This window comes from Bos javanicus, chromosome 3, assembly GCF_032452875.1.
Source record: "Bos javanicus breed banteng chromosome 3, ARS-OSU_banteng_1.0, whole genome shotgun sequence".
Classification (NCBI taxonomy): Eukaryota; Metazoa; Chordata; class Mammalia; order Artiodactyla; family Bovidae; genus Bos; species Bos javanicus.
In genome coordinates this window covers 344120-367162 of record NC_083870.1, presented here as the reverse complement: position 1 = coordinate 367162, position 23043 = coordinate 344120, and the positions used below count along the sequence as shown (strand labels likewise).

General features: G+C 43.7%; 1 protein-coding gene across 1 annotated transcript; it reads left to right on the top strand.

Annotated features, from left to right (window-relative positions):
- The first annotated feature begins 112 nt into the window (after positions 1 to 112).
- Positions 113 to 22586, top strand: SFT2D2 (SFT2 domain containing 2). Its single transcript, XM_061399310.1, has 8 exons — positions 113 to 300; positions 5942 to 6028; positions 6275 to 6360; positions 9355 to 9436; positions 11812 to 11847; positions 11935 to 11993; positions 13865 to 13894; positions 15696 to 22586. The coding sequence occupies exons 1-8, from the start codon at positions 238 to 240 to the stop codon at positions 15733 to 15735; spliced, it is 483 nt and encodes a 160-aa protein (XP_061255294.1). The 5' UTR covers positions 113 to 237; the 3' UTR covers positions 15736 to 22586.
- The last annotated feature ends 457 nt before the right edge of the window (positions 22587 to 23043 follow it).

The window sequence follows — 23043 nt, the reverse complement described above, 5'->3', positions numbered from 1 at the left end:
AGCTCTTCCTGCCCACCCCGCCTTCCCAGACCAAAATCAGCCGGAGAAAGAGGGCGGGGCGTAGGCGGGCTGTGGGCGGTGGCCTCGCTGGGCGCCTGCGTGGGTCGGAGCCAGGTGGGCAAGTACCTGGGCGGGGCGCGCTGTGGTTGGCGACGGCTGGGGCAGCACCCGGAAGAACCTGCGACTTAGCCAGCGCAACAGGCGGCTGGAGGGGCAGCCGGGTGGACCCGTCCCGCCATGGACAAGCTGAAGAAGGTGCTGAGCGGGCAGGACTCTGAGGATCGGGGCGGCCTGTCTGAGGTGAGTGCACCTTGGCGCCCCACCCTCCTGGTCGCACTCACCTCCGCCCCGCGGCTGCTGCTCCCCTGCAGCGGTGGTAGGTCCGTCGGGGGCCTCGGAGAGCACCAAGCCCGCCCCCCAGCTCCGCCGGCTCTTGTTGCTGGCTGGTGAGAAAAGCATGCTGGACTTCTAGGGTTTCTTGGAAAGCAACTCTGCCTCTGCCCCTTTCTCCTCCCTCGCAGGCTCAAGACCTTCGCGCTCCCCCCACTTTCCACCCCAAGTGCCAGGGCCCAGGCACTCTGCATAGGGCGGTTGGCACCTGTTTACTTTTCTTGTCCTTCACCCTGTCAACCTTCCGCGCCCCATCCCCTCACAAAGGGAGGGCCACGCTGGAGCAAAACTGAGAAACATCTGCGAAAGGAAGGGTGGCCGTCGGCGACCCCGTTCCTGCTGGCCAGGGAAGAGGCTTTAGCGCCGAGCTAGGCTGAGGCCTCTGAGAACCCGGCGGAGGGAGTCTTCGTATAGATTGCCTGGGCTAGGCCCTGGTGAGGGTCCCTGCTCGATGCCCACTGCGCGACGGGGCTTGTGGCCGCGCCCTGGTAGCCCCGGCTCGGTTTAAGTTGTGGGGTGTTACATGCCCACCCGACGTTTGTGTACACTGCTGCTGTAAATTGTCTCCAGGAAAACCGTGAATTCCTGGAGCTTTGGGACCACATCTTGTTTCTCTGCCGGCACGTAGGCGTCTTAGACTTCATCGACGCCCAAAACCTCTTGAGGCCGCCTGCTTGTTTAGCTTATTAGAAAGGTATGGTCGAGTTGAAACGTGGGCAGTATTACCCACTATGTTCTAGAGCTACACAGTATGTTTATTGCCTATTTCAAATGCTTTGAGCTTTTGTTATTTTTTTTTCTTTGTAGATGACAAAATAACATTTCTCTTTATTCTTTTTTGTATTCCATGGGCTTTGGTTTCCTCAATTATAAAAAGAAGCCGTTGCACAAGATAATATAGCTTCTTTCAACTCTGTACCTAAGTTTTTCCTCAGATTTTCATCAGTGTCTTTAGTGGTTATCTCAGCATGCTGCTTTCAATTGGTTTTGCAGTTGCTGATTTTATGTTGAGTGACCCTGATACCTCCACTCCTCCTTGAAATCTCAGAACCCTAAAATTTGCTGTCTGAATCTTCACCTTGAAGAAGTAACACTATAGATGTTGAGTGTTATAGGAATTGGGGTTTAACATTTTTTGGACAGTTCATAGCAGCCTCTGGCTTCTTTTAAATCGATTGCCTTTATTAATTGGTCAAGGCTCAGAAGTAATTTCATTAGTTCCTGTTCTTGATTTCTGGCTTCTAATATGAACCCTTAAGCCCAACCTCAGACTAGGCCTAAGAAAATTTAGATGGTTGACAGTCATGCTTATCTTAAGTTTTTGTTGCACAGACTGTCAATAAAGTTTTAAAGCAGCTGGGGTTCAAAAGGGAGATGTTTTCTTTTCCTGAGAATTCTTGGGGGGACAGTGGGAATTATGCAGTTATTTTGATTTGGAAAACCATCATGAAGTGGTAGACAGACCCTCAAGAGTGAATGATGGTAGTACAGATTGAAAGTATAAATGCTGAGTTTGTTTTTACCTAAGATAGTGAATGCCTATGTTGGATACAATGAAGGGCTTTAAAGAGTTGTAAGCTCAGGCATGTAAAGTCTGTTTTAGGAAGACGAGGTGCTTCTCTCTTGTTCTAAAACACTGCTGTCAGTTTCCTCTTTCTTGAGTGTGAGATTCCTGATTACATACATCACTGTGTGGTACTTTCTGAGTCCCCACTCCCAGGAAGCATTTTGCATCTGGCTGAATCACTCTCAGGGTTGCTTTTGGCTTAGTTTTTACTTATTAGGTCCAGGCTGCCTTGAAAATGTTGGTCCTGACTTGTCTCACGTTTCCTATGCTTTTAAGGCTTAAGAATGCTGGTGAAATTTCTGTGTTTGTGTGTGTGTGTGTGTGAAGTTAGACTTGGTGACCTTAAAGTCTCTTTTAGTTCACTTCAGTCGCTCAGTCGTGTCCAACTCTTTGTGACCCCATGAACCGCAGCATGCCAGGCCTCCCTGTCCATCACCAACTCACGAAGTCCACCCAAACCCATGTGCATTGAGTTGGTGATGCCATCCAACCATCTCATCCTCTGCTGTCCCCTTCTCTTCCTGCCCTTAATCTTTCCCAGTATCAGGGTCTTTTCCAATGAGTCAGCTCTTCGCATCAGGTGGCCAAAGTATTGGAGTTTCAGCTTCAGCATCAGTCCTCCCAATGAACACCCAGGACTGATTTCCTTTAGGATGGACTGATTGGATCTCCTTGCAGTCTAAGGGACTCTCAAGAGTCTTCTCCAACACCACACACAGTTCAAAAGCATCAGTTCCTTCGGCACTCAGCTTTCTTTATAGTCCTACTCTCACATCCATACATGACCACTGGAAAAGCCGTAGTCTTGACTAGATGGACCTTTGTTGGCAAAGTAATGTCTCTGCTTTTTAATAAGCTCTCTAGGTTGGTCATAACTTTCCTTCTAAGGAGTAAGCGTCTTTTAATTTCATGGCTGCAGTCACCATCTGCAGTGATTTTGGAGCCCAGAAAAATAAAGTCAGCCACTGTTTCCACTGTTTTCCCATCTATTTGCCATGCAGTGATGGGACCGGATGCCATGATCTTCGTTTTCTGAATGTTGAGCTTTAAGCCAACTTTTTCACTCTCCTCGTTCACTTTCATCAAGAGGCTTTTTAGTTCTTCATTTTCTGCAGTAAGAGTGGTGTCATCTGCATATTGAGGTTATTGATATTTCTTCCGGCAATCTTGATTCCAGCTTGTGCTTCCTCTAGCCCAACGTTTCTCATGATGTACTCTACATATAAGTAAAATAAGCAGGGTGACAATATACAGCCTTGACGTACTCCTTTTCCTATTTGGAACTAGTCTGTTGTTCCATGTCCAGTTCTAACTGTTGCTTCCTGACCTGCATACAGGTTTTTCAAGAGTTTACATTCAATTATAAAAGCTGTCAGATGTCACCAGAAATGAGTGCTTAAAAAAAAATGTCATTCTTTTAATGCAAACAATAGAAGTATGATTAGTTCTGTTTCTCCTATACATGAAACTACAGAATTATAAAACTTGCCTGGTAATGTCTAGTCACAGATGGCTTCTTGATGAGTTTTCTAACTGATAACCCGGTCTTCATAAATCCAACTTCAACCTTTATTTTCTGTGGGCTTTCTGAAAATAGAGGCTTTGCGTTTTCTCTACAGGATTGTAGGGACGAGGAAGGTCTGAATGGTACCTGGTTTGAAAGCACAGGAATGAAGCAGTGTTCCTTTCTCACCTTCTTCTAGTTACCAGTCCTGTTTTCCTGAAAGGTTATCAGTTTTTCTTATTTTGGCAACAGCCCCTCTTCTCTCCACATCCTAGAGTCAAAGGGACCTTTGTGTATAACTACCAGTCAGACAGCCTGGGAGCTGTTTGCCTACAGCTTCTATCCAGGTGCTATTCCAACTACTCTAATTTCCAAAAAGTGCACTAGCAGTTTCTAGAAACCATGAATTTAGGGAGTTATTTTGCATCCACACGGTTGATCTTCACAAACAGACAAGAAGTGTTTCGTTTTCGCTGGGTCTAGTTGGAAGTGGAACAACAGCAACAGCTTCCTCTGGCCTGTGACCAAGCACGGGTGTGAAAGAACCTGCCATTACATGGATGAAAAATTATGGCCCCTCCCCCATTTTGCCAAATAGGGTGACATCTGGATGGTAGTCAGCTTGAGAGACGTGTAGAACCAACGCGTTACTTTCCTTTCTGAAGGCAGAAACCAGAACTGCTTCCTATAACAAATGATTTTAATTTTTACAAGAGCTGGCATCTCATCATCCTTTTGAAACTATTGTGGCTTATCTTCTTTAAAAAACAGATGACTCTTAAAATGTCTCTAGATGCCAAGCAATCCTATCCAATCTCGCTACCACACTTTTTTTTTTCTTCTCACGGAGCTCTGTTCCTTTTTCCACCTTGACAAGCACCTTCTTTGGTGCTTGCATGAGTAGCAAGAGTGGTAGCTTTTGATTTTTTTCCTCTGTCCTTGGTAGGAGGTTGAGAAAGGGTCTAACCTGATTTTCTGGGATGCCAGTAAAGCCTGGTAACAGAGCATCACAAGGCTCATTTCGGGGGAGAGTGTGGAATCAGGTGGCTCTGCTGTCAGCTCCTGACTCCTGCTCCCCTTGCACGTCACCATCTCTGATCATGCTGTTCGTGCATTCTGTGGCCATGTGTGTCTGCAGGGGCTCTTTGTGTGTTTGTGTACGTGTGTGTGTGTGAAGGGGTTTGCAGTGTCATGAGCCCACTTTCAATATGTGTGAATAGATGGGACAGGAGAGCCCCTTTTGATAAGCTGCCCTAAATACTTTTCTTGTGAGTGGAGAGGAAGCCATGCTGTAGCAAACTTGCCATGCCTGGGGGAGCCTCTGGTCCTGTTCTTCTGGCTTCTGGTTTGACAGGAAGTTTGGAGACAGGGTTGAGAACAGACTCCTAAGCTGGGAGCAGTCAAGGCGGTGCCCATCTAGTGACTTTCGCAGCCTCTACCACACTGCCTTCTTCCATTAGGTAATGGGATGTGGAGTCTGTAAGCTCTTCCCACATGGCCTGGTGGAGACTGTGCTGTCCACCTGAGGCGAGGCCTGGGTGAATGAATATACGTGGGGCCTGGCTGCCCTGCCTCAGCTGGGCTGGAGGAAAGGCCTTTGGTCTCCCTGGCAGCTACCTGTGCAACTTGGAACAGCTGTGGCCAGTGCATGAGGTGAACAGGCCTCATGTCTCTGGTGCAGACACCTGACTGTCATCTTTGACATGGGGAAAAATAGCCTCAAGAGCTACTCATAGGCTCCCTTGTTTTAGCAGAGCTTTTCTGGAAATCTTGGCCCCTTCTGAACTTTGCTCTTGGGAAGGATCAATCGTGATGGCAGAGAGGGATGAGTAGGACAGTCATTAATTAACTAGGATCCGTCTCACATGAGGGTGGCTTGGCTGATGCCAACACCGTGAAGAACAGTTTCTACCAAGAGTAAATAGACTTGGATAAGAATCCTGATTAGGGTGAGAGTCAGACTCCTCCTGGGTCCTGGAAGGGCCAGCAAAAGCAGTGAGTGACAAAACTTGACTGGTTGAATTAGGAGATGGTGCCCCATGGACCCCACTGCCTGAGTGCCACCCCTGTCTCTTCCCCTTTTCCTGGGCCTCTACAGGCAGAGCTCATGCCTTTCCAGGTGTCCTCATCATGTCTGGGCTGCCGTAAGGGCTCAGGCTACTCTAGGATCTTCTGCAGTCTCACCTTTCTGTTTGTGAAGTGCATTGTGCTTAAGGCAGAGAGTTTTCACCTCTGCAGATATTCAGCCAGAAGTTGGTAGCCTCTAATTAGCTATAGGAGACGAGATTCATGGGATGGATAAGGAGCTGGATTCAGTGACTCATGAGGGCTGTTGTAGACATGACCAATTAGGAGTCCGTGTTCCTGCCTTCCTCAGTACAAATTCTAAATTTAATTATGTGTATCCTTTGTTTTGGTGATTAAATATGCATACACATGTATGTAATTAGTTTTTTTATTTTATTTTTTAACTATTTTAGGTTGTTGAGGCAACTTCATTAAGCTCGGGCACCAGAATAAAAGGCTTCATTGCCTGTTTTGCTGCAGGAATTCTCTGCTCACTTCTGGTAAGACCTCTCTCCCCTCCTCCAGTCTTTCCCGCTGCCTGCCTTCTCTCCTCTTTGTACTTTCATCAACCCCCTTTTCTCTTTTATTTTTCACTGAAATGCATGGATAAGAGGAGGGGGAGGTAGGTAACAGGGGTGGAGAGGGAGCTGAGGGGTGCGGGGAGGGAACAGGTTCCTCTGTGAACTCCTGATTCTGTGGCTGTGGTAGAAGGGGTTCCTCATGTGCAAATGTGTCTTGTCTTACAGGGAACTCTTTTGCTCTGGGTGCCCAGGAAGGGACTATATCTGTTCGCAGTGTTTTATACCTTTGGTAACATCGCATCTCTTGGGAGGTAACAGTTTTGTTTTTTTTTAAATCTAACCTTAGCCAATTATTAGATGGGGAAATGGATGTAGATTGTGTTTAGAGGGAGGTGAAGGAGAATGCTTCAGTAATTATAAGGATTTGGAGAGTAAAGAAGTCATTAAAACACATCACTTTTATATCCTACCACTTCTATATATACATATGTATTTTTAACTTCAGCATGTATTTATATCTTAGTTCATCTTTGAAGTACCCCCGGGAGGAGGCAAGAACCACTTGTAAAAATTACCACTGTAATTTTACATGGCACAGAGCAGTTGAATGACTTCTTCAAGATTTACAACTCCACCATCTCCAACACCGCCTTCTCCATTGCTCTAGTCTTACTGCTCTGCTCCTCGCTGAGTGACTTACATGCTCCCACCTTGTGCTGCGCTCAGCAGATTCACAGACAAACAGGGTTTGGATCCTTACTGGTTGGCCAGGCAGACAGACATACAGGATATGGAGAGAGTGATGCTTGGGAGAGCGGCAGGTGGGCTGAGCTGATCTGACCCTTCTTGGGGAGCCAAGAGGACTTTCTGTGGAGAAGGTGCTATTTGAGCTGCTCAGAGCTCTGGCATCTGTCACTGCTCCTCTGAAGACTGTGTGAGTTTCCTGTTGGGCTTCCCTGCCTCTTTTATGGACCCCTCGCCGGGCCATTTTCCACAGGACTGTGGAGTCACTCCTTTTGTAGCCCACCTTGACCCCTTAGTGGCCCCCCCATTCCCTCTCAACAGGTGAAATCCAAACCCCTCAGCATGCATGTGGGGCAGACCCTTCCAGCCCTCCTCCTCAACCAGGCTCAACTTGCATTTCCCCCAAACGTTTTTGGTCTTTGCTGGGACTATTCTCTGCCTGGGGTCCTGGCCCTTGTGCGCCCCATATTTGACGGGTACTTGCTTATTTGTCAGTACCTGACTCAAAAGTCACCTCTTCTATGAAACTTCTCTTAGTTCCATTTTCCCCTTCAGAATCACTGACCTCCTCCTTTAAAACGGGCTCTGTCTATCCCATATATATTTATGTGACAACACAGATAGCGTTTTATTACACTGACTTGTTGCAGGCGTGTAAACCACTTGACATGGGCTGCACTTCTGTCTTACTTGTCTCTACATGTCCCCCAATGTAGGTCTTTTTCTGGCTGGAAATGCTAACCAAATGATTAAGTATAATGCACTGGACACCTTCCTGAAGCTTCGTTTATTAATTCTTATGATAGTATAATGCTGGACCTTGGAGATGTCTAATCTGGCTCTAAAGCTCTCTCAAAGACTAACTTTTGGGGAGTTTTGCTTTGGGTAGGCAGCACAGGTTATAATGTAGAGTCTAGATTGAGCAGAAATATATAGGTGTGTTAGTCCAAAAGACCTATTTAACAAATCCTAATGGAACTGACCCTTCATGGCATTGCTTGGGGAGATAATAAAGGGAGTGAATTATTTCAGCGTGTGTCTAGGAGTTTGTGATTTTACCTGTAATCTTTTATATTTTTATATATGTGCTGCATTTAATTTTGAAAGCTGCCTTTGGCTCTTGCTTCTTGTTCAGTGTAGGCTTAAGAGTGCACTCAGCTCCAACACTTGACCTGGCAGCCTTGAATTCAAGTGGAAACTTAATGGCACTTCAAAGAGAGGTAGATTTATTTAGCTTTTTTTTTTTTAATAGAACACTTAGTAGCTCATGTCACCTGCTGGTTGGCTGTGTTAAACACTGACTATAACCAGCTACTCCTGGAGCGATGCTTCTTGTGGCATTTCTGTCAGAGGAGTTGGGAAGCATGACTTACAGCTGGCCCTGGCTCTTGCTGTGTTAGGCATGTCTGATTCATTTGTATTTACTCTTTCTTATTAGCCACCTCCGGAGACGGCAATGGCACCCCACTCCAGTACTCTTGCCTGGAAAATCCCATGGATGGAGGAGCCTGGTGGGCTTCCGTCTATGGGGTCACACAGAGTCAGACACGACTGAAGCGACTTAGCAGCCGCAGCAGCATTAGCCACCTCTCAAATTTCATCCCTGCAGAAGACATGCTGAACCTGTCCTTTGGAGCTTGGTAATCCAATAGATGTGGGCTGGAATGCCAGCTTGTTTAAATGCCTAGCTGTGTGATCTTGGATAAGTAAATTAACCTTTCTGAACTTCATTTTCTCAACTTCAAAATAAGCGTAATGATACCTAACTGCCAGAGTAGTTGAGAGGATGAAATGGAATCATGTATGTGATATCTGCTGCTGCTGCTGCTAAATCGCTTGAGTCCTGTCCGACTCTGTGCGACCCCATGGACTGCAGCCCACCAGGCTCCCCCGTCCCTGGGATTCTCCAGGCAAGAACACTGGAGTGGGTTGCCATTTCCTTCTCCAATGCGTGAAAGTGGAAAGTGAAAGTGAAGTCGCTAGCATTTAGCAAATAGTCCATACATCATGGATGCTACTAGTATCATCATTAGAATTATTCTCTGGAGATTATGAAAGAAAATGGAATTCTCTACTTATTAACATAAACTGCCTAAGCCTGTAAGATATGTTTTTTCTTTTTTCAATTTCCTGAGTCTTTTTGTCTCCATGGGTAGGTTGTTAAGCAGGCCAAGGTAGCACCTGTGAGAGAGGGGTCCTCTAGCCTAGTGGTTTTGGAGGTTGTTCTGGAGTCAGGCCTACATGCATCTGCAGCCTCCCTGTACCATTTTCTAGTTGGATGGCCTTGGATAAGTAAGAAGTACTTCTGGATTTAAGTTTCTTCACCTGCAAAATAAGTATGGTAACTGTTCTGTGATCACTTCATAAACTGTTAATGGATTGAGTAAGAATAAGGCACAAAGGCCCTGAGCACAGCACCTGGCCCAGAGCTTTCCGAGTGCAGGCCACTGTTCCCGCTCGCATTGCCACAGGTGAGCTGCAGCGGGAGATGAGGCGGCACCTTGGTGTCCCCAGTGTGGTTTTGTTCCAGTCTGAACGGCTTGTCTGTGTTTGCTTCTTAGCACTGTCTTCCTCATGGGACCAATGACACAGCTGAAGCGAATGTTTGAGCCTACGCGTTTGATTGCAACTGTCTTGGTGCTGGTAAGGTCTGCCTGTCAGGTAACAGAAGTTACCTGTTTAATTATTATTATTATTTTTAAAAATTTTTTATTTTATTTTTTAACTTTACAATATTGTATTGGTTTTGCCGTATATCAACATGAATCTGCCACAGGTATACACGTGTTTCCCATCCTGAACCCTCTTCCCTCTTCCCTCCCCGTACCATCCCTGTGGGTCGTCCCAGTGCACTAGCCCCAAGCATCCAGTATCATGCATCAAACCTGGACTGGCAGCTCGTTTCATATATGATGTTATACATGTTTCAATGCCATTCTCCCAAATCGTCCCACCCTCTCCCTCTCCCACAGAGTCCAAAAGACTGTTCTATACATCAGTGTCTCTTTTGCTGTCTCGTATACAGGGTTATTGTTACCATCTTTCTAAATTCCATATATATATGTTAGTGTACTGTATTGGTGTTTTTCTTTCTGGCTTACTTCACTCTGTATAGAGTTTTTGTTTCTGCTGTTTGGAGTTTTTTTCCTCTTAAATCTATAGACTTCTACCCTTTTCTCTTTCATCTTCAGTTACAACCCAGTGTCTGCACCCGCTGTGGCAGAAGGGGGTATCCCTTTTTTAAAATTTATTTTTATTTATTTATTCGGTGTGCTGGGTCTTAGTTGTGGCATGCAGGATCTAGTTCCCCCATCAGGGATCGAACCTGGGCCCCTTGCATTGGGGGTAAGGAGTCTTAACCACAGGACTACCAGGGAAGTCCCAGGAGCATTCTTTATCTAATAATTTTTCTCTTCCCTTTGACTTGTGTTTTAGTTGGTATTAAGGTATTGCCAGTTCTATAAAGACCTCCCAGAAGGTGTTGCTTGTCAATTTAGCCAAACTCATGTGGTAAAAGGCTTCCCAGGTGGCGCTTGGAGTAAAGAACCTGCCTGCCAATGCAGGAGACATGAGACGTGAGTTTGATCCCTGGGTTGGGAAGATCCCCTGGAGGAGGACATGGCAACCCACTCCAGTATTCTTACCTGGGGAATCCCATGGACAGAGGAGCCTGGCAGGCTACAGCCCATAGAGTCACAAAGAGTCAGACTTGACTGAAGTGACAGCATGCATGCAGGCATGTGGTAATAAGAGAGCTGTGACATCCTTCTGGTAACGGGTGATGCCACATACAAGCAGAGCTTGGAGGGCATTACTCAGGAATACAGGGTTCATTCTCTAGAGTGGGTATCCAGTCTAACATGGTCTCTTTTTCTCCTTGTCATTATCTGACTTTGGAATCCTGTTTGTTTTTGTCAGTTTTCCTGCGGTGGGTCTGGTCTCCCTCTGGCTCAGCACCCCTGTTCCCTGCTGGTCACCACAGTGCCTTAAGTCTTGTCCTGTCTTTCTGTCCCTAATGGGGAATGCCTCTCTCTTCCTTGGGCCATTTCGTTCCCTTGGACCATCCCATCATTCCAGACCATATTCTCTGGACTTCTGTTATAATTACCAGTATTACAGTGTTGTAACTTGATCCATATACTTCTGTTTTTAGTTTTGTGTACATCTCATTTGTTCAGATAGGTAAAAGTCCATTGCAACTATTTTGTGTTCTTTGAGAGCCTTGTGTACAATGCTGGACACCAGTTTATTTCCATCATATTTATTTAGCAATTACTGATACAGCAGGGTAGAGAGGACAAGCGTGACTGACAGCTGGATTAATTGTTGTTGGCCAGCCCTGGAGGTAGATGAGCTGGAGAAGTCTCTTGCAGAAAGAACTTTCTAAGAAAGGATGCAGTGCTGAGGGGAAGGCGTGGGAGTCCCTGGCAGTCCAGTGGTTAGGACTTTGTGCTTTCACTCTCATGGCTTGAGTCCAGTCCCTGGTGAGGGAACTAAGATCCCACAAGCTGTGTGGCGCAGCCAGAAAAAAAGACTAGAAAGGATTCGGGGAAAATGTTAGGTGTAAACAGATACAAACAGATAACTGACTCATGGGCTCTGAGAGTGCCATCTCATGTTAAACTTTGTCCTTTCTACTCCAGAGACTATAAAGAAGTGTGTGTTAAACCTACTTTCGCACATTTGAATGGAAAGATGGATGGATGGGTAGACCAGAAATGTGCTTGTATTTGCTGGACAGAGATTTTGGGAAGATTTGAAAGTAGAAGAGGATCCTCCTTCTCTTTTTAATCTACATGAATCCTTATTGACAGTTTCATTTGTACTGTTCTGCCAAAACATGGGTTCTGAGGTAGCTTAGATGCTTTGAAATAATGGATACATTTGGTTGCTGTGATAATCACAGAATCTGATTACCGCAGTTTGATGTGCTGTTGTAAGTTTGTCAAGAACGACAGTTTTTCCCCTCCCTGTTGTCATTGTCACTATATTAATTAACGTTTCCATTCTCTCTCTAGTTGTGTTTTGCACTTACCCTGTGTTCTGCCTTTTGGGTAAGTGTTTCTTTTAGTTTTCCGTAACCTTTTTGGTGTGTGCCTCTTGTCGTACACATTCCTGTAACCGAATCATTTTTCTTCCAGTGGCACAACAAAGGGCTTGCTCTCATCTTCTGCATTTTGCAGTCTCTGGCCCTGACGTGGTAAGTAACCTTTTCAGCCGTCTGCTCCCACATCAGTCTCTGACTAATGCAGCTGACGGAGATAAAATCCCACATGATTTGGGTAGGAGGATTAGGAAAACAGAAGCTTTTCAATTTAAAAATCCTTAATGATGCAAGTCAAGTACACTGTCGAGCCAAAACCTGTCAACTCAGCGCACTGCCAGTAGGTGGCATTAGTGGTCTTGAGTGGTCATGGGAGGCTGTTTGCCCACTGCGGCATTTTTGCTGGGCTCAGGGTTGATTTTGAGATGTTGCTAGCATTATTCAACCATTCACGTCCGGTAAGCACAAGGACAATGAAGTATTGTAGGGGCTGGTAAAAAGAGGCTTGTGAGTCAAATAGACATTAAAGAAAAGGGAAACTGGCAAAAAAAATCATGAGTGTTATATTTATGGTTGGATGAATCATTTAACAGAAGGACAAAAAGTGTCACTGTCCAGAAACAGTGACTGATGAAATGGAAAACCGTGTGGCTGTGGGCTGTAGCACGACCAGAGAATGGTGGCCCAGAGCCCAAGCATAGAGAAAGGACCACTGGAGACATTCAAAACCATGGATGGTGCTGTAGGTTCATGGACATTTCACACCTGCCCAGGCACATATGGAGACAACAGCTCCTGAGACATTTCCGTAATATGTCCACAGTTTATCAAAGGATGATGTCTGCCAGGACAGTTTCATAAAAATGTGACTAGATCTACTTTGGGAAAAAAATGTTGGCTCTAATGCAAAGAAAGGAGGACTGAAAGCTTTAAAACTTCCAGGGATCAAGTATAGTCTTATTGGATAGAATTCAATATTGAGACTGCGTGCTTAACATCCATTCTTCCTTTTAGTAATTTTGGACTTTTGAATAAATGTACTTTCAAAATTCCCTTTGGAATTTACTCTGTTCCAAGTAAGTGAGCTTCTGTACATGGTGAGTGTCAGATTCAGAGAAGGATGGCCTGATTTTAATATGACACATACAGTGTGTTAATGTATTGAAAGCGCCTGGTGTAATGGCTTATGTTTATATTTTTGTTTTTTTTTCTGGAGGCAGAAATCAGTCCTCACATGCCCATGCCTTTCTTTGCTTATCGACTGATTATGAAGCCAGTTTTTAAAGGTTTAGCATTCATATGGGCAGAAGCAAATGGCCCTGTTACAATGCTGATGTTTTTCAACTATATGCGCCTTCTTAGGGCTGATTGACTTCCAGCCTGCCTGACACCCAGGCCTGGTCTTTTAGGGTGTGGCCAGCTTCCTCCCTGTGTGGTTCCCTCCTGGGGAAGGGGCTGAGTTAACTGAGACCACCAAGAAATCTGTGGGCTTGGGTTCTTAAAGAATCATAGTTTAAAAACAAAAAAGAATCATAGCTTGCTTATACTTTCATCCATAGAGCAGTTGGTAGTGTGTTTCCCCACCTTTACCTATTCTCTTTTCACTTCTTTTACAATTAATAGGCACAGACCAGAAAATTTATCCCAGTTGGGTAGAAGGTACATTCTGTTGAGGATTTGTAAAATATTAGGGGACAACTGATCTGGATCTTATTTAGTGTTCTTTAAGAACAGGGCTTCTAGGATATCTGGAATCTGTATGTTGTAGGTGATGTTGCTGGCTCATTTGGTTAAAGATTAACCCCGTGAGGCTGAGGTGACAATTACCACCACATGGGCCTTTTGCCCTCCAACTTTGATTACAGATAATACTTGCTTCCTTGTTATACACATGACAGTGTGTGTGTGTGTGCTTGTGTGTGTGTTCATGCACCCTCCACACATTGCAGATGCTCAGAAGCCCAGTTCACTCTGTAACCTTCCACTCACTTCATCTGACTAGATCTTTTGTTTGTTTTTCATTGTAGGTACAGTCTTTCCTACATACCATTTGCAAGGTAAGACTGACTCTCCTTAGGACTGTAACATCAAGTATTTGGGGATGAGGATATGTTTGCACAGGTCCTTTTAGTTTAGGGTGGTTTTATAGAGCTCATGCTATTATATGGTTACGAAAAATCCTTGAGACAAATAGGCAGATGTTATACATCTGTTTTATGATTTTATACATTTGTAAGCTGAGGCTCATCCCCAGCCCCACCTATAATACAACCAGTGATGGTCATTGACCCAGGTCTACCAATTCCTGATGCTGGGAACATTCTGCTGTGATAGATAGATAGATAGATGGATTCCTTATCGCTTTTTTAACCTGTAACTTTGTGAATATTTTCTTAAAGGTGATTATCACCTTAATAATCACTGAGCAAAGCATGGAAGGTTCATGCTTGTTTTCTTGCCCTATCCCACTGATGGAACATTTCAGAAAAGAATTCAAAAAGGGAAGTAAGCAGGGCCAGAACTCTGGAGGACTGCAGTTTTCTAATGAAAGCAGTATGACCTTGGGCAACTCACTTGGCCCCACCTTGGCCTGAAAGGACTCATGATAACTAAGAATAGTTTCACCCCTTCTCACTTTGAGCTTCTGACCTCAAGACCTCCTTAAATTAGCACTTTCAGTGATCTCTATCTCTGACTCTGTTCTCATGTCACTCTTTAATGTCCATTCTTTTATAACCTGTGAACTAAAAAGGGGCTTTTCCTTAACTGTGTTAAGGAAATGAGAAGTGTGGGAGAGCTGAGAATGAGGAAGAATAGGCTTAAGTTTCAACGCCTTCCAAGGCTGTGTCTGACAGTGACCAGAAGATGCTGGGGAGTGACTGATTAGACAGGAAGTTAAGCAGCTCATTGTGTTAAAGGCTGTGTGAATAGACTTCCCAAGTCCTTTAATATGTTATGTATATTGTGAGCTGCCACGAAGGATCTTCGTCACAAAACACTTTCTCGTGGATCTGCTGACTTCAGTGTGCAGCGTATCTTAAGAAATGCAGTCCTAGAATTATCTTGATAGTAAAATACAGTGTCTTTTCATGTGAATGCGTTCTCTCATGCTCCCTCCCTCAGGTGACTGTAGCGTCCTTAGCACAAGAACACAGAGAATAGAGCTTGGGTGAGAAGTCTTAGATGTGGAGGTGGGATGGACATGCCTGCTTGGAGAGCATAGTAATTTGCTGAGTCCTCACTCTTTTCTTGCATGCTCTGCACTGAATTCCAAGGAGTAAGTGCCTGAGTTAGGGCTCATACAGCAGGGTCACAAGTGCTTAGTCCTCATAGAGAGCTCCATGTGCTAGGGAACTGCACGATGTCTCTTAACAAGTTTCTGCTGCCTACTTAGAAGGAAGAAAGGCCCTAGTGCTTATTTTATTTAATGTTTTTAGTGCATTCTGTGCTTCTGGTTGATATTAAAGTACACAGTTCTGACTAATTTTTTGGTTTCAGAAAGTTTCTGCTTTCTTCCTATTTTTTCCTCTGATTGTCAAAATAGCTGTTGTTTATTAAATACCTCCTCTGTTCAGTGCATTAATCCCTGAACTGGTCAGTAGGATTGGTGGGAACATGTCCTTTTACAGGTGAGGAATTTGAAATTCAAGTAAGGCAAGTAACTTGCCCAGTATAACATTGCTAATAGATGTTGAAGCTGAAGTCGATGCCATGTAGGTCTGACCTCATAGTCTAGGTGCTTTCTGCTCTGCAGCATGCTACTCTGGGTGCCCAGGAAATCTCAAGGAGGGCCTTTACCACTTCCAGGAGGCTTTGGGGTGATGATTTCCTGTTTTTCTTTGTGTTTTTTTCTCCCAGGGACGCTGTAAAGAAGTGTTTTACTGTGTGTCTTGCATAACACAGCCAGTTTTGCAAAGCTCTGGAAAACACCGTGGATGGATGTGGGTGGACCGTGTTGTAAATATCTTCTAAACCTCTGTCTCAGAGACATGTGCCTTTGATCTTGCAAGCAACACGTGGCTTGCATTTTGAACCTTTGAGGATTGCTTCTGGAGGCAACTGTGTGTTCCCAAACCCAAGTGTCTGCCACATGATACAAGAAATGGTTCTGTATCTGACACAGTGGAATCTTCCTCATATACCTTTGGATGGTGTTCCACTGAGTTTTTATGGGTAAAAACCTTGTTAGGAGCAGCAGATAAGCCTTGGGAGCCAGTGATTCCCAGTTAGTGACAATGGCCCCATTGGATACAAAGGTGCAACAGTAAGGGATGGAGTTTGGGAATCCATGGGACTTTGTAGATTTGTCCCTCAGCGTGTCACGCCTGCCCCATACAACATGGATATACTTCTACTTTGGTGTCCAGGAACAAGCTGCCATCCTGACATTTGAACATGAGCCTGTGAAGAGCCTGGCTGTGGAATGAGGTAGAAAAGCACTTTCTGATGATGCGTGTTGTTTTTAAACCTGAACAGCTGTCTTCTGATTCCACACCTGTGAATGTATTTTCTTTCCTTTTTTTTTCTTTTATTGGAATATAGTTGCTTTACAGTGTTGGGTGGGAATGTATTTTCTAATGCTCATTGCATACTCTTCTTCTTGGGTTTTCATTTCTTTCTTTCTCCCTCCCCAATGTATCTTTACTCTTGACCTCCTGGAACGAGATTGAAAGAGAACAAAGCTGCGGCAGTAAATACTAGTGTTTCCTTTTGGACAGGAGCCAGTAGGAGGTGGAAAACCATGCTGCTCTCTGCTGTGTTCCGCCCCCACCACCATTATTTGTAAATGTTTGCTTTTAAACCGATTTTATTTTCCATTCTCCCCTGGAATGGGGCCAGGGGAAAGTAGGTGGGAAGACAGAGCCCAACCCTGGAGCCAGCAGAAAGTAGGCACGCCCACCCAGTGACCTTTAAACAGTCCCAGTGTTTTGCACTGGAGTCTGTGCTGGAAACAGTGGGAGAAGACACCAGGGGCTGCAAAGTGGCCACATCACAGCCTGAAGCCTGATCACAGACAAACTGCTTTCGTGTCCCTGATTTTGTCTAGTACTGGTAAGAGCCTTGTGATGAAGCAGAGACTGTTAACCCACTTGGCAGGCCAAAAAAATCAAGGCTCAGAGAAGTTACTAACCCTAACCCAAAATCAGAGTTGATGGCAGAACTGAGTCCTGAGCCTGGGTGCCCCCACTTCAGTCCCCTTTGTAACCCGCATTTCTGGATGTGGCTCTGGTGATATCTCCTGTAACTATTTTCCCCGTTTTCATCAGCAAGCTTCTTCCTTTTCTGGCCCAGTCCTCTACATCGTTGTATCTTCTCCTGCTTAGTCTCCCTGTGGGAAGCTTTCTCCTGGATCTGTGGCCTCTTCATCAGTTCTTTTGTGCCCGTTTGCCCTTCCTTGCTGCATGACCATCAGAATGTCCTGTATTGATCATCAGAGCTCTTGGCATTGCAGGGCCTCCAAAGTCTCCTTCAAAGCCAGTCTATTTGTGTTTGCCTTTCTTGTCTTCTTCCAGGTCTGGCCTGTCCACTCAGGCTCTTGCTCTGGGAGCCTCCAAACCAAACGCAGTGTTCCACCTCTTGTCTCCCTGCTTGCTAATTGCTGAATTCTTTCTTCTGCTGTAGCTGAGACCTCAGACTGGCAAGACTTTTCTTCTGATCTGGGGAAGGTATGAACAGGCCTGATGGTGCCAGAGTGAGGAACCAGTGTTACTGGGTCCTTTCTAGGCTGTTGAGGGCATCCTGTCTTCTGCTGAGACCCCTAATATTCATTCAGCTAGAAGTGGAAAGTATATACCACTATCTGGGGTTACCTTAACATGCCAGGTGCTTCCAAGAGACTGCTCAGGTCTCAGAAGGACCCTGAATGGGGCCAGAAGGAAGTCAGGAGTCTTCATCGTTTCTTCTCTTTAAAGCTAATGTGAAACTAACCTGGTCTCACTGTGAGCTTCAACTAGCCTGGAGGCCACAGACAGCCACAGGATCTCTGGAGGCTACAGACAGCCACAGGGTCTCTGTGGCTGACCCCTTTGTACCTGTTTCAGAGGCTGGACTTGGACTTTGTGAGACATGAGGTTAAGGGGTCACCTGGCCTGTGTGATGTAGTGGTAGTTAATGTGGGCTGTGAAGTTAAACAGGTCCGGGTGAGTTGTGGCTCAATCACATGCTAGTGTCAGGTTGAACAAGCTCCTTAACCTCTGGTCTTCATGTTGCTCATCTGTTTAAAAATAATGGGGATAATTGCTGCTGGATCATTGCAGGATGTCAATGAGAAATATGTCAAGTGCTTAGCAGGGGGCCCAGCATAGGTAAATATCTCAGTAAAAGGTGGGTATTATTATTTAAGCCTGACAATAATGGATGACCATTGAAGGTGACAGGGTGAATGTCTCTGGTCGTTAATTTATCTAAAAAAATTTATTTTGTAGTATGTGTCTGGCACTATAGACATCACCATGCAACATCTCACTGAATATTCACAATAACTTTGCTAGGCTAGCAGTGTATGCTAGTCGCTGGGTTGTGTCTGGCTCTTTGCGACCCTACATACTGTAGCTCACCAGGCTTCTCTGTCCATAGGATATTCTAGGCAAGAATACTAGAGTGAGTTACCATAGACTAGCAGTCTTGTCTCTATTATGAGACAAGAAACAGCCTCGGAAAGGGTAAAGGGTCTGTACCAGATCTCACCGGCAGAGGACGCCAGTTCTTAGATAAAAGCTCCTACTTTGTCTACTCTTGAGTCCTGTGGCCAGTTTGCTCAGACAGGTCCATTCCAACACCTTAGCAGCTCGTGGGTGATCTTGCCTTCCAGGATCTTCCCAGACTCCTACATTTTTCTTTCTGCTGCCTTACCTTTTGGTTGGTTCCCTACTTGTTTTTGTCTGCCGGATTGTAGGTGCCCATTTCAAATGTACTGAAATCTGTTACCAAGCAACAGTGCCGGTTAAAAAGCAACCCCATGGATGAGACAAGGAGTGGAGAGTTAGGGCTTTAGATCCTGTGGCTGTTCGTGGTCTGTTTCCCTGCTCCTCTGCCTTCTACCTTACCTGTTCATTGCTGGGTTAGATCTTTGCATTTTGGAATGAAGGGAGCCATTGAGGTGGCCCTTTTGTAGACAAGAAATGTGTTTGTTCAAGGCGGTGCTTCCAGCAGCTGGCTGGGAGGCTGGCCTGAACGCTCTTCCTTGGCTGTGTTGGTCTGTGACCACTGTGCTGGGAGCAGCACTGCTCTCCAGTCCTGGAGGCCTGGCTTCTTAGGTTTCCCCGCCCCTTAGAAACTGCTAGTCTGATGCTGGGCCAGTGTGTTTTCTAACTCATTGCCCCCCATCTCCGGTCTCAGAGTTCTTCGCTTTTGCCTGATGTGTTCAGGGTGGCCTCTGGCTCTCCAACTTCTCTGCGTGGCTGTGCCCATGGCTATGGGCTGCTGAGACCTGGCCCAAGGTTTCCTCTTTCTCTTCCACAGACTGTCTTGTCTCTGGGAAGGAGCAAAACACTCTATCTGGCTGAGCATTCTCATTGGCCTCATTATCAGTGCTTGGAGCTTCTGTGTATCACTCCTCTGTGGTGATTGTGGATTATCCGCCTGAGTGCTACCCTAATCAGTATATGCTGAGAAGCAAGAAATATAATCATGAAATGCATCTAAAATTACTTTTGGATACTTCCATTAGGAAAGATAATTAAGAAGAGGGTCATACCTTAAAAAAAAAATGGTGTGGGGGCACTGGTTTGGCTGCTTCTGCTTTTGGTATCTCCACAAGAGTGACACGTGTTACGACACACGTGATGAGACTTGGTGGAATGAATTAGAAAATAAAACTGCAGCCCTGTGACTTCAGTATTCTTTTTGTATGGGGTTGCCTATACAAGGCTTGTCTTCTCATCTCTTTCCTCAGATAACTTCTGACTAGAGTCGGCTACAGAATTACAGATACTTCAGAGTTCACAGCCCATCCTTAAACTTCATTTTAAGCAAATAAAAACAACAAAATCAGTGTTTAAGGTTTATAAAGTCATTTTGCTAGATAGTAGGCATCATTCTTTTGATTTTAAAATCCAAGACTTAAGTTTTTAGATACGCAGTAGTTTCCTTGCAGTTAGCATTTTTAAAAAGTGAATAGACTCTACACCTGATGTGTAGCTGTTGAAAAGATTAACAAAAGAATTTACATTTAAAAGTCTACATTTTTTTTAACCAATTTTTATTTAAAAAGTTGGAAAGTTAAATCATGTGACTTTAACGTACCTTCTCATTTATAATTTTATGAAAGTCTGAGACCTTGAGGGTGTTTTGGTCAAGTGAAGAGGAGAGTGCCATGCAGTGTAGTTGCCCAGTTTACTTGGGGTAAGGCATTTAGTTCTACTTTTCAGTTACCTAGTTCTACCCTGAATGCCTTGATAACACTCCTAAGGCCCTGGTACGCTTACGCTTTGCTGTTTTTGGCTCAAATTTCTGCCCCTTGGCTTCACAAAGCACTTCACAAAGCAGAGATCTCGCTGCAGAGCTTGTGAGCAGAGCCCAGGGACCATCAGTGCCTTTGTTGATGTAAACTGACAGAATAACATTATGTTCTTTTTTAGCTGGAGCTGATAAACTGATGATGAGCTTGAAAATATACAAAGCATTTTCTATAGATGGAATGAACTGAAAGCAGGGAAGAGTATCTTCACTAGGCAGAAGGAGCATGGCTATTTGAAGTGAAAGGTCAATCCATAGCATTGTAATAAACAATCCACAGCATCGTAATAACTACTACTATTGATGTGTATATTCAGAACAATATCACTACATTTTTTTAGTGGAGGGTAATTGCTACAGTGGTCATTACATTTAATAAATAGCACCAAAAAACAGACATAGCATAGGCAAAAATTCCCTGATATAAATGGCTGCCTAGATTTAATATCATTGTGGATCCGTCCGTGGGAGCCATCCTTTGAGACCAAATGGAGACTCAAACTGGGCAGAATGTTGCTTTCTGCCTGTTGAACTTCCAAACTGCACCTTAAGAGGTTAATGCACCTTAAGTGTGGATGAACCTTATACTTGTTTAGTGTCTTAAAGGAGAAACACAGTTGACATGCAATCTCGTGGTCTTAATGCTATGAAAAGTGCTTTCTTTGCCTTTTTCAATATATTTGCTTGACTTAGCCACTTTGAACAAGGAAAAACAATTAAAACCTGAACTATGATCTTTTGCTGCTTTGTACATTCTGATTGTGCAGTTGAGATGACGGATTTTTAAAAGCCCCTGGGGAGTTTATATGCCTACAGAACATTGTGCCTGTTCTAATATGATAAGCTTTTAAGACACTTTGTTAAAAATTCAATTTTTATAATTGTATAGATACTCAGCTAATTTTGAATGCTGCTGATGGCATACCTAGATTTTTATGTCAAAAATATATTGTGTGTTGTTTTTCCTACCTTGAGATCCTATTTCATACAATGAATATTGTTTTCTTTTTACTAACTCCTTTCAAAGAGAAAGAATTTTACTGTTAAGCAAGCTGTTTTTCCCCCAAATATCACAAAACTTTTTTTTTCTCTAATAAATGAGAGCATTATGATCTTTAATAAATCTTGTGCTGTCTCTTATTCATGTTTGTTTTTCCAGGAGTCACTAAGCCAAATGAAGACTGCATGACTATGAGAAAAGGCCATGTCTTTAAGATGAACCTTTAATGGTAGCACATGTCATAGGTACTTAAAGATGTGTTTTGAGATAAACTGATATGCTTATCCTTTTTTCAAATGACTTAGGATAAATACAGATCTAAGGACAGTTTTAAAGGTTTTGAAATGTAAGAAATTTCAAGTGGTTATTCTGGATTATTCCTGTATACCTAGCTAGTTTAGTTACTTTGTGGAAACCAGGTTGTCAAATTAATTCCTGTAAGGTTTTTAATAATAATATTTCCTTGTTCTTTTAATGTCTGTAGCACTTATACATACATTACACTTGTACAGACTTGTACAGACATTGAAAGAACTTGTCAGTTCTTTCATTGCTGATACTGATCATTTGTGTCGATATTGATCAGTCTAGCTTGAAGTTTATCAATTGTATTGATTGTTTCAAAAGACAACTCAGTTAAAAAGATTTGAACAGACATTTAACTTAAGAAAATATGTGACTAGCAAGCAAACACATCTAATAATAATATATCATCATTATATGAAGTTAATAAAAACAGGTAAAACTCAATCCTAGATTTTGAGGATGTATTCTTAAGTGGTAAAATTATAATGAAAGCAAGGAAGTTATTTGCATAAAAGTTTGGATAGTGATTGCTTTGAGAAGGATGGAGAGGTTAATGATTGAGAAGAAACAGAATGTGTAGGGAGACCCTGGGTGCTGATTGTATTTCTTGATCAAGTGGTCCTTACAGGGTGTTCATGAGTAAATCATCGCACTTTGTATTTTTCGTGTATGTGCTCTTTAAAAGAATATTTATTTTTTTGGCTGCACTGGATCTTAGTTGCGGCACACAGGTTCATCATTGCAGCATGCGGGCGGGATCTTCCATGGGAGTGCACAGGCTTCTCTCTAGGTGCACTGTGCTGGCTTCGTAGTTGAGGCACATGGGCTTCACGGCATGTGGGATCTTAGTTTCCCAGGCAGGGATTGAACCTGTGTCCCCTGCGTTGGAAGGTGGATTCTTAACCACTGGACCACCAGGGAAGCCCCTGCATGTACACTTTTGTGATGTGTTGTATTTTATAATAAAAGAACCAGCTTCAGTTTCATTGGTTGTCTGTTTTCTATTTAATTAATTTCTTACATTTCTTCTTTCCTTTCTTATACTTACTTTGGGTTTATATTACTTTTCTGGCTTTTTCAAAGTTAAGACATTTAAATAGTTGACTTTAGATCTTTCTCGTAATATAATTTAATACTGTAAATTTCTCTTTAAAGATTATTTTAGCTACATCTCACAAATTTTGATATATTGTGTTTTCATTTTCAGTCCAATATATTTTTTATTTCTCTGATTTTTTTTCTTTGGTCCATTGGTTATATACAAGTGTGTTTAATATTCAGGTATTTGGGGATTTTCTTGATTTATAATTTAATTCTGTTGTAGTCAGAGAATATAGTCTACATTATCTTAATGTGTTTAAGTATATTGGGACTTGTTTTATGGCCCAGCATATAGTCTGTCTTGATGGATGTTCCATGTATATTTGAAAAGAATTGCATTTA